At 37.8% G+C, this 15,683-nt stretch overlaps 1 protein-coding gene and 1 pseudogene across 6 annotated transcripts in view; both read right to left on the bottom strand.

Moving 5' to 3' along the window:
- Positions 1–6,222: 6,222 nt before the first annotated feature.
- LOC127841238 (solute carrier family 23 member 1-like) overlaps positions 6,223–15,683 on the bottom strand; it is a 57,905-nt gene continuing 48,444 nt past the window's right edge. For all 6 annotated transcript variants that reach the window (XM_052369899.1, XM_052369898.1, XM_052369900.1 and 3 more), the window contains exons 10-13: positions 12,941–13,082; positions 11,880–12,011; positions 10,193–10,288; positions 6,223–8,453 (exon numbers count right to left, since the gene is read on the bottom strand). In XM_052369899.1, coding sequence (XP_052225859.1) covers positions 8,227–8,453; positions 10,193–10,288; positions 11,880–12,011; positions 12,941–13,082 — 597 coding nt within the window. In that variant the 3' untranslated portion in view covers positions 6,223–8,226. The remainder of the gene's footprint in view (positions 8,454–10,192; positions 10,289–11,879; positions 12,012–12,940; positions 13,083–15,683) is intronic.
- Positions 14,909–15,050, bottom strand: LOC127843312 (5.8S ribosomal RNA; annotated as a pseudogene).

The following is a 15,683-nucleotide window of genomic DNA, read 5'->3' as shown; positions in this document are numbered from 1 at the left end:
TTCGAAATGAGGATTACTTGTAATCGTATGCAATTTACCTAATAAAACAGTACAATAAACAAGTAAACTTTACCTGAATAAGTATGGAAGGGAATATCCGCCAGTAGATGCATGCTTTTCAATGACATTCTTATTTTAATACAGAACATGCATGCTGTTAAATGACATTCTTATTTTAATACAGAACATTCATGCTGTTAGATGACATTCTTATTTTAATACAGAACATGCATGCTGTTAAATGACATTCTTATTTTAATACAGAACATGCATGGTGTTAAATGACATTCTTATTTTAATACAGAACATGCATGCTGTTAAATGACAATCTTATTTTAATACAGAACATTCATGCTGTTAACTGACATTCTAATTTTAACTACTGGCATATGCTTTCTGATACATAGCAGTTGCATTTTGCCTAGTTACATTTGCTGAGCAAACATTTCATGTCCGCCAGTCCATTCATGTTGCTATATGACAATTGCATATTACTTAACGATAGCTTCATGGTGACATATTACAATTGCATTTTGGTATATGACAAATACTTTGTGGATTCGTTACCAACATACTGTTTGTAAATTCCGACTTTACACTAGTAATTACACTAGCAATTACACTAGAAATTACACTAGCAATTCAACAAGACGTAAGCAATATGAATTAAGCATGTTGCAGGGCATAACGCAACATGAAGTTAATCAAATGCGATATGACAATTTGTAATAAGTAATTCATATAATGCGGAGAACCAGAAATATCGGTATCAGTAAACTCCAAGTTAATGTTTACTATTAAACCACTAGCTACTTGTGTCGAAAAAGCCCTGTCTCTGCGAGTGAGTAAAACGGCAGAAGCAGGCTAGATGCGCACTTTGGAATCGTCAATGGATATTTTGTTGACTTTACCCAGTTAAATAATTTTTAAGATTTGCTCGTCATATTCATTTTTCATAAATCTCCGCCCCCCCCCCTACCGTAAGAACAATACTTCCTTAAAATTGAAAAAAAATCATTAAAATTAAATAACCAGATTGCAGCTATATTTCGAAATTTGTCCAATCGTTCGTGCATCTAGTTAGATTTGTTGTTTTTTTTACATTATTTTAGAATTTACGCAACTGTCAAAGGTTTCTTTATTTTGAAAATTTATATTTTATGATATTGTTAAATGTTAAGTAATTATAAGCCTGTTTTATTGAAATGCGTATAACCGTTAACAAACGGACTGATATATTATTTTTTGGAAATGCATCTATGCAACGCAGAACACAGGGAATGTCTATGAAAGTCTTTCACGCATGTAGCTTTTTTATGTAACATCCTTTTAACAGTTCGAAGCATTTTGTTTGAAGTGCCATCCGTCAGGGGATAATGTATTGAGAACCGTTTTTAAAGTGCAAAATTTGACGATATGCTAAAAAATAACTCAGAAAATCAAAATAAACCGATTCAAAACAAACAAAAAACCATCGCCGTTCAGTGTCTTCGATAATGTTTATCTTAGCAGTTTTGATGCTCATATAAGCAACTGGGTGTAGTTTTTTTCTATAGAACACACGATGGCCACTTTTTTGTTTTTGAAAGTCGATGTACCAGCATAACTAATACTAATTGTCCACCAGAGTGTATTTTTTCCCGCCCTTTTGCAATCAGTGCACAAAGTGCTCAAAGCGTTCAACCCTTGTTGAAGTGTTGAATCACTTTGTCAGGACAGATTTGAGTATCGCGAGACTATCAAGCTAGAGTGGTATATATATATATATATATATATATATATATATATATATATATATATATATATATATATATATATATATATATATATATATATATATATAAATATTCTCGCACAATCGCCATAAGCATGGAAATACATCGAACGCACAAAACACAACCACCGCTCACTCGTGCACGCACCTATAAACCCGACAATACACGCGTTATAATATTCTTTACAATAAACTTTTCTAAACGAATACATCTATTTTCGGTATGTACTATCAGCAAAACAAGCTCGGACGCCAATATAATTGTTTCGACAAAAGTAGTCTACACGCCGGAAATTATCGTACACCTGCCAGAGTTGTCTCCCTGTTTAATAATTTGCGCTAGAACGTCAAATTTATTATTGGTTCCATGTAATAATAAAATAACACTGTACATTCATAGTAAGATCATCGAAGCAGCAGCAATTTAAAATGTACTTAGGCAAGCGCAGAAGTAAATAGCAGTAGTATAAATTAACATTTCAATATTGCAAAGCTGAACGCAAATTCCATTGCACCAAAAACAAATTGTATTCATGAAGGGACTGAACAAAAGCCTTAAGGCGCATGAACATTGAATTGTTTCTACAGAAAATGCAAGAAACAAACATTCAATTGTAATGTAACATAATTAAAATGCAAGTTGTGACATGTCAAAGTGAAATTGTCAATAAGCAATAACAGTTGTCATTTAGAAATTTGAAATTGTCATTTAGCAATAAGCATGTACTGGCGGATAAACCCTTCCATATGCATAAGATCTATGTGTTGTATGTGATATGTCAACTAGTTGAGGCCTAAAAAAGATAAGATGGGTTTTTTCTTTCTCTTAGCAACCAAATATTGCTTGCTATTAACATATTTTAAATTTGAATCAGCTTGCTGAATGTATGGTTTATTAAGATAGGTATAGGTGTTTATTTCTATCCAATACGCCATAGTAGGCACATGAGGACACCATAAATTCACAATAAAATTAACAACAACGTAGGCAAAGCAAAATGCAAAAATAAATAAATAATAAAGATAATTATACACACGCACGCCCATACGCATACACCCACACTCACACACGCGCACACGAAGACACCCACTCCCATACACACATGCCCACACTCACAAGTGAACTAAACATACATAAAACGTGCATGGACAACACAATAATCATGAAAACAAGCGGAGAAGCCCATTATGAGTGATAAATAATTATTATAAAAAAAATACATTGTACATTACAAAATAATATTATTCCCATAATTTCTGAAATGAGCTTAAAAGAGGCGATCAAGAAATAATTGCCGATCACAAGTAAACAAAACATACATAATTAGTACATAAACGGATGAGCCTTTAATAGAGGCGATCAAGATATAATTGCCGATCACTCAGAATGAGTATATTAACGCATCATAATTTTCTGTGTACATTGGATACATGAACAACGTAAGAAAGAACAGTATTATGAACACCAGCAAAACATAGAGAAGTTACTTTTCATATGAATATTTTAATTACCGGTAAAAAGGATAAGCAACTTAAACAAATCGTAATGAAATATGTCAAGCTATAAATGCATGGAAGCTTTAATTTAATGTTAAGTTATACAATTCGTAATGAAATATGTCAAGCTATACATGTATAGGAGCTTTAGTTTAATGTTAAGTTAAACAATTCGTAATGAAATATGTCAGGCTATACATGTATAGGAGAGTTAATTTAATGAATGACATTACTTATATAAAGGATTATGGTGTTAATTCTTAACTTTAAAACCAAGAAATGTAAAAGAAGCTAGTTTTCTTAATGTTAGTGCATTTTGTGAATTTATAAGTGCAATACATTTTTGCATGTTAGGTCGTAACCAATACTTTTTATCGATATATTTCTTTCTTAAGTCATTTAATAAAGAACATTCTAAAATAAAATGATATTCGTCATCAATTTTTTGACAATGTGTACATTTTCTTTCATTATAAGGAGTAGCAATGGGTTTATGCCAGCGGCCAGATTCAAGTATTAAACGATGAGATGATACTCTGAGTTAAGAAAGAGCAATGCGATGGTTTTCATTTGAGATGCTTGTAAGGTACATTTTTAAATCATTGTTTATGTTAAGATGCCTGTAGAACAAGGCTCGACTAGATTCCGTTAATCGTGAATTCATATCTTGATAAAAACAATCCTTAATTCTTTGTTTGAATAATGTCAAGAAAACTTCTTTTTGTCCTACCCCTTGGTGTATCCATACTTCTAAACACCCTAAACTTCACAACAGTTGATGCAACGAACTAACCCAATTTTTTTTAGACGGTGTTAATTCAAAGTCATGTTTCATTATGTTATATATAAGTTTAATATACTTATTTTCTTTGCTTTCTATTATTTTAAACCAGTATTTAACTATAAAGATAAAGTCTTATAAAATATATGCATAAAATATGTGTTTAATATTTATTTGTATACTTTGTTTAATAAACAATTGAGTTATGCAAACACTACTTTCTTTTTACCCCCGCCCTCCTCAATTATCGCGGTACTATATTCTTGTTTACTGGCCCCGCTGTGGTAATGGGGCAGTTGGAATTTTTAGCGATGGCCACAGATACACCAGAAACATTCGGCTGTCAGATTCTCTTAGTGGTTGGTACACGCGCTCCTCGCCAAGGCGAATCGGGTTCAATGCCCGTTCCCCGTAGCGCAGCACATCGGCTAGATGCTTAAAGACTAGAAAATAATTTTAAAATACATATGGCCTAGACAATTTAAACTTGTATGTACCTGTTATGCGTGGGGATGAGCCTGGGCTTGCGAACGTGCGTAAAGTTGATTTATGCAGTCAACAACTATTTAAAACAATGCTTTAATCGTTACAAAAACGCATTATTGCATGAGTAAGGCTTGAGAGAGACGTTGCCGATTGATAGACAGCATCCTTGGAAAGCAATGCGACGAGGCAATCTCTCACTATGAACCCAAAAGTGACGAGAACGTAAGGTTGGCCTGACCATACTTGGCGCCGCGACCCGGATGCAGATATTAGCAGATGGGCAAGAAGCAGCCGGACAGACTCGCCCAGAACTGAGACGCCATTCAGAAAGCTGGTCGGCGTCTCAGATGGGACTACCGGCGAAGATGATATGAGATGATGGCATATCATATTATACCATTATCCGTTCTGTATAGAAGAGTATCATTCACCCGTATTGTCTTTCATTATGATTCTGGTGAGGATATTTTTTATTGGCAAGGCAAAATCGACAATAAGGGCCTTTATTGCAGTCAATTTTGCGACCGTTTTACGGAAATAGACATATGTATTCGAAACCCGACTAAATGTTTAGTTTAAAGCTATGTATTTTACATCGAAGCCTAAGGCGTATTTGAAATGCTCTTGAGTCCGTTTCCTGGGACTAGAACCCGTACTTGCTGTCAATCGGTGATATCTTTAGAATGCTCTCACAGTGGGGATCGAACAAATGAACTCCCGGTCGCTAAGCGGACACCATATCCACTACGCAACGGCAAAATGTAAGCACATCGTGCAGACGATGGCGGGTCGGGTATTATTTATAATACACCAATCAGACGCAAACAATTAGCCGTATATCTGTGGGTCATTTTGTAGGCAGTTTCATTCAGATGTCCGAGCTTTGGAATTGTCTTTAAATCAGGTAAGCGCGTTCGGCTCCTTGTGCGCTTTCACCGTCCCAGCAGTAAGAACATGTGTGCATCGTTTATAAAAAAAATCTGGCTTCATCCATGTGCGTAATTTGCCGTCCAAACTAAGACTGTGCAGTCCGCGCAGGCTAATGAAGGACGATACTTTCCGCCTTAACGTAATTTTCGACATGAAGATACTTCCTTTAAACGAAAAAAACTTAATAAGCGGTGAGTGTCGTCCCAGATAAGCCTGTGCGTACTGCAAAGATTCATCTTTTACGACACTTTCCGCACATCATGCATAAAGCCCATCTTTCTAAGAGCGCGGCTTATATGTGGTGATACGTGTTGTGATCACCCGTAATGTATTATATTGATCAATATCATTATGTATATCTGGATATTCCTGTTACAATACGATTATGCTTGTTGCACACCATTAACATTGATAGAACACGCGCCACAAGTGGTCGTGGCAGATGTTAAACATGGTAATAAATGTAAACAGCGTAATGAATGCAAAAACACATATATAGAACATCATCGTGGTAATTCCTACATGCCTAGTTAGCTGTCGTGTAACATTCTTCAAAAAACATCCTCATCAATACCAAAATCTTTTTTTTTCACAATAATCAGCATTTTCCTAATCATAACCCCGTTATCCCCATAATCATCAACATCATCAGTAAAATTTGATCAAGTATTACCGTCATTGACATCATTTTATATACACCATCATTCATCATAAGGGCAATTTATGTAAATTAATAATTTAAACAACATATGAATAGAGCATATTATTTTATTTCCCAAGCATATTTTTGCTTGTATGCATAAATCGAATTAAAATTAAAACAAAATCGACACATATTTTACAGAATTACAAGAGCAAAGTGTAATATTCATATTTTTAAATTTCAATGGTAATAACATGTATAGTCAATAATTGAAATTTGTCAGAGATCCTGTCAACATAATATACATTGAAAGACACCTGATACATATTTACACACATATTCCTATACATAGTTCAGCGTAGAAGTACATGTATCACTGTTCTTAACAAGGGTTGTTTGTAAAGCATGCATGCCCCCCATATGGGCTGTCAGTTGTGTTAGCAGCCATTGTGTGAATCCGTTTTTTGTCACTGTGACCTTGACCTTTGATCTAGTGACCTGAAAATCAATATGGGTCATCTGCCAGTCATGAACAATGTACCTATGAAGTTTCATGATCCTAGGCCTAATTATTCTTGAGTTATCATCAGGAAACTATTTTACTGTTTCGAGTCACTGTGAACTTGACCTTTGACCTAGTGACATGAACATTGATAGGGGTCATCTGCCAGTCATGATCAATGTACCTTTGAAGTTTCATGATCCTAGCCGTAAGCATTCTTGAGTTATCATCCGGAAACCATTTTACTATTTCGAGTCACTGTGACCTTGACCTTTGACCTAGTGACCTGAAAATCAATAGAGGTCATCTGCCAGTCATGATCAATGTACCTATGAAGTTTCATGATCAAAGGCCTAAGCGTTCTTGAGTTATCATCCGGAAACCATCTGGTGGACGGACCGACCGACAGACAGACCGACGGACCGACCGACATGTGCAAAACAATATACCCCCTTTTCTTCGAAGGGGGGGGGGGCATAAAAACGAACTGAGATTTTAACCACATTTTTTATTAAACAATGAGATAATAACATTTCTTGTTTTGTAGAAAACTTAAACTGCTTTCCATAATGCCACATACCTCAACTTTACGTTTGGAATACACATTTAACCATACAATCACCAAAGCCCCGGTTGAAAATAAATATATATTATGTTCTATTGAAATCAATAGAAGTTTTTTTCAGACTTTCAACGCTCTATTTCAGACAAACCATATACGACCACACCGCCTAAAAAACAAATTACCGCCACGCTTAAAAAACAAACTAGTACAAAAATGTCATAACACATTGCAATGGATAAAAGAACATGAAATCCCATATCAAATTAAATAAAACATATCTGAACATCGTCTATGTACACACATCGTTACATGTCAATTCCACGAAAAAACAGCTCAAATGCTTCCTCAATGTCAGATCTCGTTTGTCAGTACTTCTTTTCAGCAGTGTCTATAGGTACATATATTTTAAAGAGCGTGGTTGATATCCCTTCTATCATCTATGTGCTGTTATATGTAGTAATTTATTTTAATAAAGATACAAAAAATACTTATAAACAACATGATCAAAATGTCTAAACCTGTTACCCGAAAAAGGTACGTTTTCAATACATAAAAAATCCAAAGTAGTTGAGAAAAAATAAAAAATATTTCAAATGTATCCCTAAGAGACAAAACGTTTTTTCACAGTTATTAAAATTGTTTCATTAAAAGAATTATGGTATTCTGGTATGTTTCGTATTATCAAACAATTAATTTGGTGTGAGATGTATATAGCATGGGGAAAACTTGGAATTCTTAACGAGTGCTTGGTTCCATACAGTGTTTTCTCACTATGTTTATGTGATGTGATGTAACGGTGGATTAATAATTTGATACACGTGTTCCCACCCAATACATTTAATAGACACCATCTTGTGTTTTCAATATTGGTTAGAGTATACTAGAGACAGTAAATATCAACCCCAAATAATCGTCACACTTAATGCAATTAATACTTCAGTAAACTGAAAACATACAATATGCAACCTTTTCTTGAGGCATATAAACCTACATATCTAGGCAATGCTATGGCAAATGCAATTATGGCAAAGCAGTATTCAAATCCACATCACAAAAATTCCGTTTGCTCGTGTTCGATTTTGTTATTCACTTTCAATGACGTCATGTCCGTTTCCGGTTCTGGAAGGAAAGGAATGAATTTCAGCCATCTTGATTTTCTCATCTCTGACGGCATCCATGGATTGTATAGTTCGTAGCCCTCGGAATACTTCTTGGTTATGCTGGCATCCGATTTAACACCGCTCCAAGCGAGAATGCCTCGCTCTTTTTTGGTCCCTGCGAAATCAATACGATAACAATCATTACCAAAATCGCACTGCCGTTCGCTTTCCTTCGGTTCATAAACATGCAGTTAAATTATTTAAACCCATAGGTAGAAAGTTGCAGTATAAGAATAAATGTCAATAAATAAGTATATTCAGTCGATATTTTTTTACATTCTTAAACAGCGAAGCAAACACTACTTTTGGTCAAGATAAGCTACTCTGAAATTGCATTCACAAGCTTTACCAAAAGTTATAAACAACCACTGAACATTAAGGGCCAGTATCATTAACATTCTCAATTCTTTAGCTCACCTCTGAAGATGATATCGCCACATTGGTGCAAAAAGGAACCATTTTTGCACCAATGGGGCGATATGCGAGTTTCCAAACAGCTGAGTGCTGAAAAATGTCGGTCAGCACATGAACAATCTCAAATCTCAGCTGCGCCAATATGCACACATTCCTTCTCAAAAATCAGGTTTGAGTCAGAATTAGAATTAAACAAGAGCTGTCATCATAGGATGTCTTATGCCCCCTATAAACGCTTGAAAGACGTTATGAGCTTTTTTCGAAACCTAAACGCGGACCCTAAGTTCATGGTCAATGTCACAGGGGTCAAAATTCGTGTGCGTATGGAAAGGCCTTGTCCATATACACATGCATGCCAAATATGAAATTGCTATCCGAAGCGACATAGAAGTTATGAGCATTTTTCGAAACCTAAACGCAAAGTGTGACGGACGGACGGACGGACGGACGGTCCGATCACTATATGCCCTCCTTCGGGGGCATAAAAAGAAAACAACTTTTATGAACACCATTTTCATTGAGCATGATGGTAAAACTTAATTTGAGGAAAACAAGAGATGTGTTTGTCAGAAACACAATACCCCCTATTGCGCCGCTTTGATACATGTTTTTTTACCTTTGACCTTAAATGATGACCTTGACCTTTCACCACTCAAAATGTGTAGCTCCATGAGATACACATGCATGCCAAATATCAAGTTGCTATGTGAAGGGACGTAGAAGTTGTGAACATTTTTCGAAACCTAAACGCGAAACCTAAACGCGAAACCTAAACGCAAAGTGTGACGGAAGGACAGACGGACGGACAGACGGACGGACGGTCCGATCACTATATGCCCTTCTTTGGGGGCATACAAGACTAAAAAATTAGTCGAATTATAACCAAACTATGTTTTTGATGATTCCTTGAAATACTTAGCAGTAAGTAACTACTTTGAATTAACCCTCGATGGGAACAGAATCGATGCGTCTTTCAATTTGAATAAAAATGTTCGTCGCCATTTATTCCGACTGTCGACGTAGTTTCTATGGGGCTCCTCAACAATCATTTGTGTCTCGCTTTTTTATACTGGGCATAAGGCACGGGCTTGAAATGTCACCCGTGATAAGCATGTGCAGTCCGCACTAACTAATTCGGGACACTTTCCGGCTTAACTGCGATTTCGAAAAAAACGATGCTTCCGTTGAGCGAAAATAACCATAAAAAAGAAAGAGTCATCCCTGATAAGCCCATTCGGACTGCACAATCTAATCTGAGACGACACTTAACGCACATGCATTAAGCCCAGTTTTCCCAGAACGAGGTTCACATTATCGATGCGTCTCTCTGTTCACATACAAATGCTCGCCATTTTTGTCTACTCCAGTTGTCTACCTTGTTTATATGGGACTCGTCACCTTGCCGTTTGTACACCTACCTGGTACAGTTTGTACACCTACCTGGTACAGTGTTGTCCAGAATAAAAGCACACAGCGCTCCAGCGAAGTTGGCATTACCGAAAAACATCTTCAGAAAGTTACTCAAAGCAACGTTATCTGAAAAAAAGACACGCTAAAATCTCATATTTTGGTTTTACAATTATTCATTGAAATAATTTGAGCATGATTTATGAATTACATGTGTACATTCATACAAAAGTTGATAAGAACACAACTTACTAAAAACTTTCATAAATTATTCTCCATAAATATTCATTGTGCATTTAACAATTTAGCTCGTAAAACCCGTTAAGCATTAGAAAACTGTTGGCGAATGATATAGCGTTTGTAGATTAAATTGTGCATAAAGTGATAACTTTAATAATAGAGTAGAAAAATAGTAAGACAGAGTGGGAATACAAAGAACGGTAACTGTAACATTTGAGTTATGCGTTGCAGTGGTGTACAATTATACATGGGTTTTATTGCGTTTGTTACAATCTATGTTTTTTATACGAATAAGAAAAAACATTTATTTCCATCAACAAATATTCTACTACATCTTTAGTATTAACAAGATGTGTTTGTGAAACACAATGTCCCCCATATGACGTTTGACCTTGAAGGATGACCTTGACCTTGACCCTTCACCATTCAAAATGTGCAGCTCCATGAGATACACATGCATGTCAAATATAAAATTGCTAGCTTTAATATTGCAGAAGTTACATTACATGAGCAATTTTGACCCATATATTTGACCTAGAAGGATGACCTTGACCTTTCACCACTCAAAATGTGCAGCTCCGTGAGATACACATGCATGCCAAATATCAAGTTGCTATCTTCAATATTGCAAAAGTATTCATAAAATAAGCGATTTGGGCCACATATATTTGACCTCTGACCTTGAAGGATGACCTTGACCGTGACCTTTCACCACTCAAAATGTGCAGCTTCATAAGTTACACATGCATGCCAAATATCAAGTTGCTATCTTACATATTGAAAAGTATTAATAAAATAAGCGATTTGGGCCACATATATTTGACCTCTGATCTTGAAGGATGACCTTGACCTTTCACCACTCAAAATGTGCAGCTCCATGAGATACACATGCATGCCAAATATCAAGTTGCTATCTTCAATATTGCAAAAGTATTCATAAAATGAGCGATTTTGGCCACATATATTTGACCTCTGACCTTGAAGGATGACCTTAACCTTTCGCCACTCAAAATGTGCAGCTCCATGAGATACACATGCATGCCAAATATCAAGTTGCTATATTCAATATAGCAAAAGTTATTGCAAAATGTTAAAGTTGGCACAAACCAACCAACAGACCAACCAACAGACCAACCAACAGACAGGGCAAAAACAATATGTCCCCCACTACTATAGTGGGGGACATAAAAAACGAATTGCACATGAAAATTTGGATTAGTAATAACATGAAGAGCACAAAATTCATTGCAAACAACAAATGAACAATTTATCAGCACTATTTTGTTGAATTATATATAGTTAACATAAATTTAAAGAACCGGAAGCGGATACAGTGTTACCATGTACTTGTCAGCCGGACAGGGTACACCAATTATAAGTGTTTTCTACCTGTGTATGCAAACTATTGGTGTTTCCTAACCTGTCATGTCAATGTTAGTGTTTCCACACCTGTCTGTTCTTATTATTAGTGTTTTCTCACCTGTTTTGATGATGTCCGGATTGGTCTCCACAAAGTGAGGGACCATAATGCCCACCGTCAGGGAAAGACCCAGAATCGCCAAATTGCGCGTGCTGTGCAAAGAAATCTCGGTGAGGTTCGAGAGTATTACACCTGAAACGAGATTATAGTTGACATAACTACGACGGTAACACAAAACACGTGTGCAGTCGAAGTTTTATTACAATACATATCATATTAATATCTGTTTTAGCTTTAAAACAGTTTTTAGTTTGAGAGGTAAACTGAATAGTGTCTTCGATTAATAAAGGTAACATTTAAATAATTCTCGGTCTGTGAAAACGTTTTGTATGTGTGTGTTTGCACAGTGCCACAGTGTCATCCCAGATTAGCTTTTGCAGTCCGCACATGCTTATCGGAAACAATGCTTTCCGCCTAAACTGGATTTTCGCTAAAAGAGACAGTGTCGTCCCTGATTTTATCGATTGCGGACTTAACAGGCAAACCTGGGAGGACACATGCACAAGGTCAGGCTTATGTTATCTGTTTTAGCATTACATATATAATTGGAATTATTAATTGACAATACATCACATTTATAAATGTAATAAAGGAAAAAGTATTCTTTGCACGAGAAAGAATATACGATCGTACAAAGCAATCACGTATTGTGGCAATCACATTTTTCCACATTTAAATATGATGAATGGGATCCAGCGAAGATTTCTGGAAAAAAGCTTACTTAGTTCTACAGCTGTTGCCACTGTTAAAAAATTAGCTTTAAGCTTACTATTTTTCATGTTGCAATAAAATTGCAATAAAAACGTGAATCACTTATGTTGAAAAAACATGAATTTAAATAAAATAAGTGCTTAAAATAATCAAAATATTTGAAATTTATTGTGTTACATGATTTTTTTAAATAAAGTTTCTTACTGATTAAATGAGGGCCTAAGAGCAGTTATCATGAACATTCGAAAAATCGGGACCACAGCGATGTATGTGAACTGTTTAGCAGCAGTCTGGAATAACTGGGCTAAAAGCATAGAAGGCTGAAATTCCTTCCTTTCCATCACTCCTACCTATGAAAACGGCGGTAATGGAGAGCAGGGCGCCACCTAGGACGGGTTCCGGGATCATGATGAACAGGGCCGAAAGCTTGCCTAGCAGCCCGATGGCCATGTAGATGACGCCTACCATGACGAACACCCAGCGGGAGGCGACCTAAGACCGGAAGTAGAGAGAGCAGAAACGTGTGAACAGAAGCGTCTTAGATGTTTAGAAATTTCCAATATAATTCATATCAGCAGCGCTCTGGAAGAACGGGGCTTAATACGTGTTAATAAAGTGCCGTCCCAGATTAGCCAGTGCAGACCGCACAGGCTAATCAGGGTGGACACTTTCCGCTTTAATTAAATGTTTGGTGAGCAGAAAGACTCTTCCAAACGAAAATCCAGTCTAAGCGGAAAGTATCGTCCCTGATTAGCCCGCGTCCCGTTTTCCAAGAGCGATGCCCACATATAAGATAATGGATATACGTGCGTGACTTCTTCACGGGAAAACGAAATACAAATTCCAACTTTTTGACGCAGATTGAGACGCAGGCCCCCGGAGCATATATTGCCATTGGGAAAATAACTTGGTCATACGTTTACGTCGTTATTTTCGTTTTCGGTCGATATCGCATTAACCCGTTAACGGATTTTCAAATAAGTCATGCATCGGTCACGCCGGCTCAAGGTCAAGCAGTTCTTCAAGGTCAAAAGGTTGAGCCTTTTTTCATGACCGATCCATACCTTGAACCACATTATTTAGGGAATTCGTGCGATGTACAGAATGCATGAGTCAGCGGCGCTGGCTTAAAATGTCACCACTTAAAGGTAAAGAGTTAAGTCTCGGCGAGGGATAATGTGGTCCCTTCATCTGCCTTGTTATAATAAGATTAGTGCTGTTGTTTTTGCTGCAACAATCATACGTCGATTCATTGGTAACACATAACGTTCGACGGATTATTGTTGTTTCACCATCATCTAAGCTAATTAACAAGGTAAGAACATCATAATTAAGTAACGGCTGTTACTTAGACATGTCTAGACAGTGTGGCTAAATATCATGGTGCAAACCACCCAATAGCAACTGCTATATGGGAAAGAGGGATTTAAAGCAAATTACACGTATAAAGTATTTAAACCAAGTTCTAGAGAAAACTTCCCTTAATGATATGCGGTCCGCACAGGCTTATCAAGGACAACACCTTCCCACTTTTATGGATTTTTTTTTGTTTAAAGGGAGTATTTTTTAACGAAAATCTAGTGTACGCGGAAAATTTCGCCCGAAAGTAGCCTGTGCGGACTTTACATGCTAAACTGGGACGACACTTTACGCACATGCATTAAGCATCGTTTTCCCACAACGCGGCTGATTTAAAGCACATTACCCTATGAAGTATGCGTTATTTCGTTAAGATACAGTCGCTTGGTTTATCGTATATATATGTAAAATACCTGCAACGTTTCTCGACTTCGTTTCACAAAACAAAGCATGTAAGCGCGAAAAATGTATTACAATCATATACTTTCAATGCTGCGGACATTATGTATTTTAAACAAAATATCACATACTACACAATATTTTACGTTCGTGTGACATTCGCGAATGTTTACGCAGATAGTTTCAACGACATATCTTTAGTCACTTTAGTGAGCTACCACTGGTTATCGAAAAAATGATTTTCGCAACGCATCATTGGTCGTTTTTAAAATGAATGCAAACTGGTTTAAGGGGAGGTAACTTTTCCGAGACGGTTAATTGCAACAGGGTCCGGTTTAATGAGAGCGACCATGGTCGGGCGACTATGGTTGAACCAGCGAATAATCGTCGTGCGACGATAACCGGGTTTATTTGAGAGCGACGATCGTCAGTCGACCGCGAGTTGTTCGACCTATTGTCGAGCGACCGCCGTCCACCCCTCACACCACGACTGCTCGTCGCTTGACGCTTTGTCGGCACCCAAAACCCGTGCAAAATTCACGCGGATAAGTACGTTTAGCCGACCCTCGGACAGGCGAGGCCCCGGAAAATAGCCGGGGCCGCAATGTGCGTTCAAGATGACGATGTTCAGTGTGTCCTGCAATTCACATTAATTCACGCAGCTGGTTGCGCTATTCATCGACGCACGAGCCGAGTATAGTTGTTTTTGTCTGCACATTGACGGGTCGACTCGCGGTCGCCGTGAGGTAACCGACGGCCAGCGCTTCGACGCCGTGCAGGGCGAGCGAAGACTTGCGTTCTAGGGAGACTAGTACTGGTTCCAGTCGAGACCGATTGTTTCGTAAACAACGACGGGCGGCAGCGACTCTGCGTCGCCGCTCTTTGAACCTTGCGGGACAACCGAGCGAGCGTTCCCGCTCGCTTCGGTGTTGCGAACCCGCCCCCACAGGTACCCCACAGTCCGGACGCTTAGGCGGATTCCGCATCCGTTCGCATTTCGCCCTGGCGTTTCCAGCTTGTCAGACACGCCGCCGCCATCAACGTGGGCTAGTAGTGCGGGCGGTAACCAGTACCTCGGCCGCACGCTCGGCTTTGTCGGCTTTGCCGCAGCGCACGGCCCCGACGACCTGGACCGCATGCGACTTGCCGGTGGTTGTAAGATTTGCGAAGCGCTTCGACTTTTTGAGATAGTCTTGGTAATGATCCATCCGAAGGTTCACCTACGGATACCATGTTACGACTTTTACAACCTCTTGCCGGTCAACTTGCGCATCTTCTCGGCGCACCTAGAGCAGACCGCGAAGCCGGCCCAATGGTCTAATCTGGAGAACTCAT

Source organism: Dreissena polymorpha, chromosome 8 (assembly GCF_020536995.1).
Source record: "Dreissena polymorpha isolate Duluth1 chromosome 8, UMN_Dpol_1.0, whole genome shotgun sequence".
Classification (NCBI taxonomy): domain Eukaryota; kingdom Metazoa; phylum Mollusca; class Bivalvia; order Myida; family Dreissenidae; genus Dreissena; species Dreissena polymorpha.
Note: the sequence above shows the minus strand (reverse complement) of the source record. Positions and strands in the feature narration are given on the sequence as shown.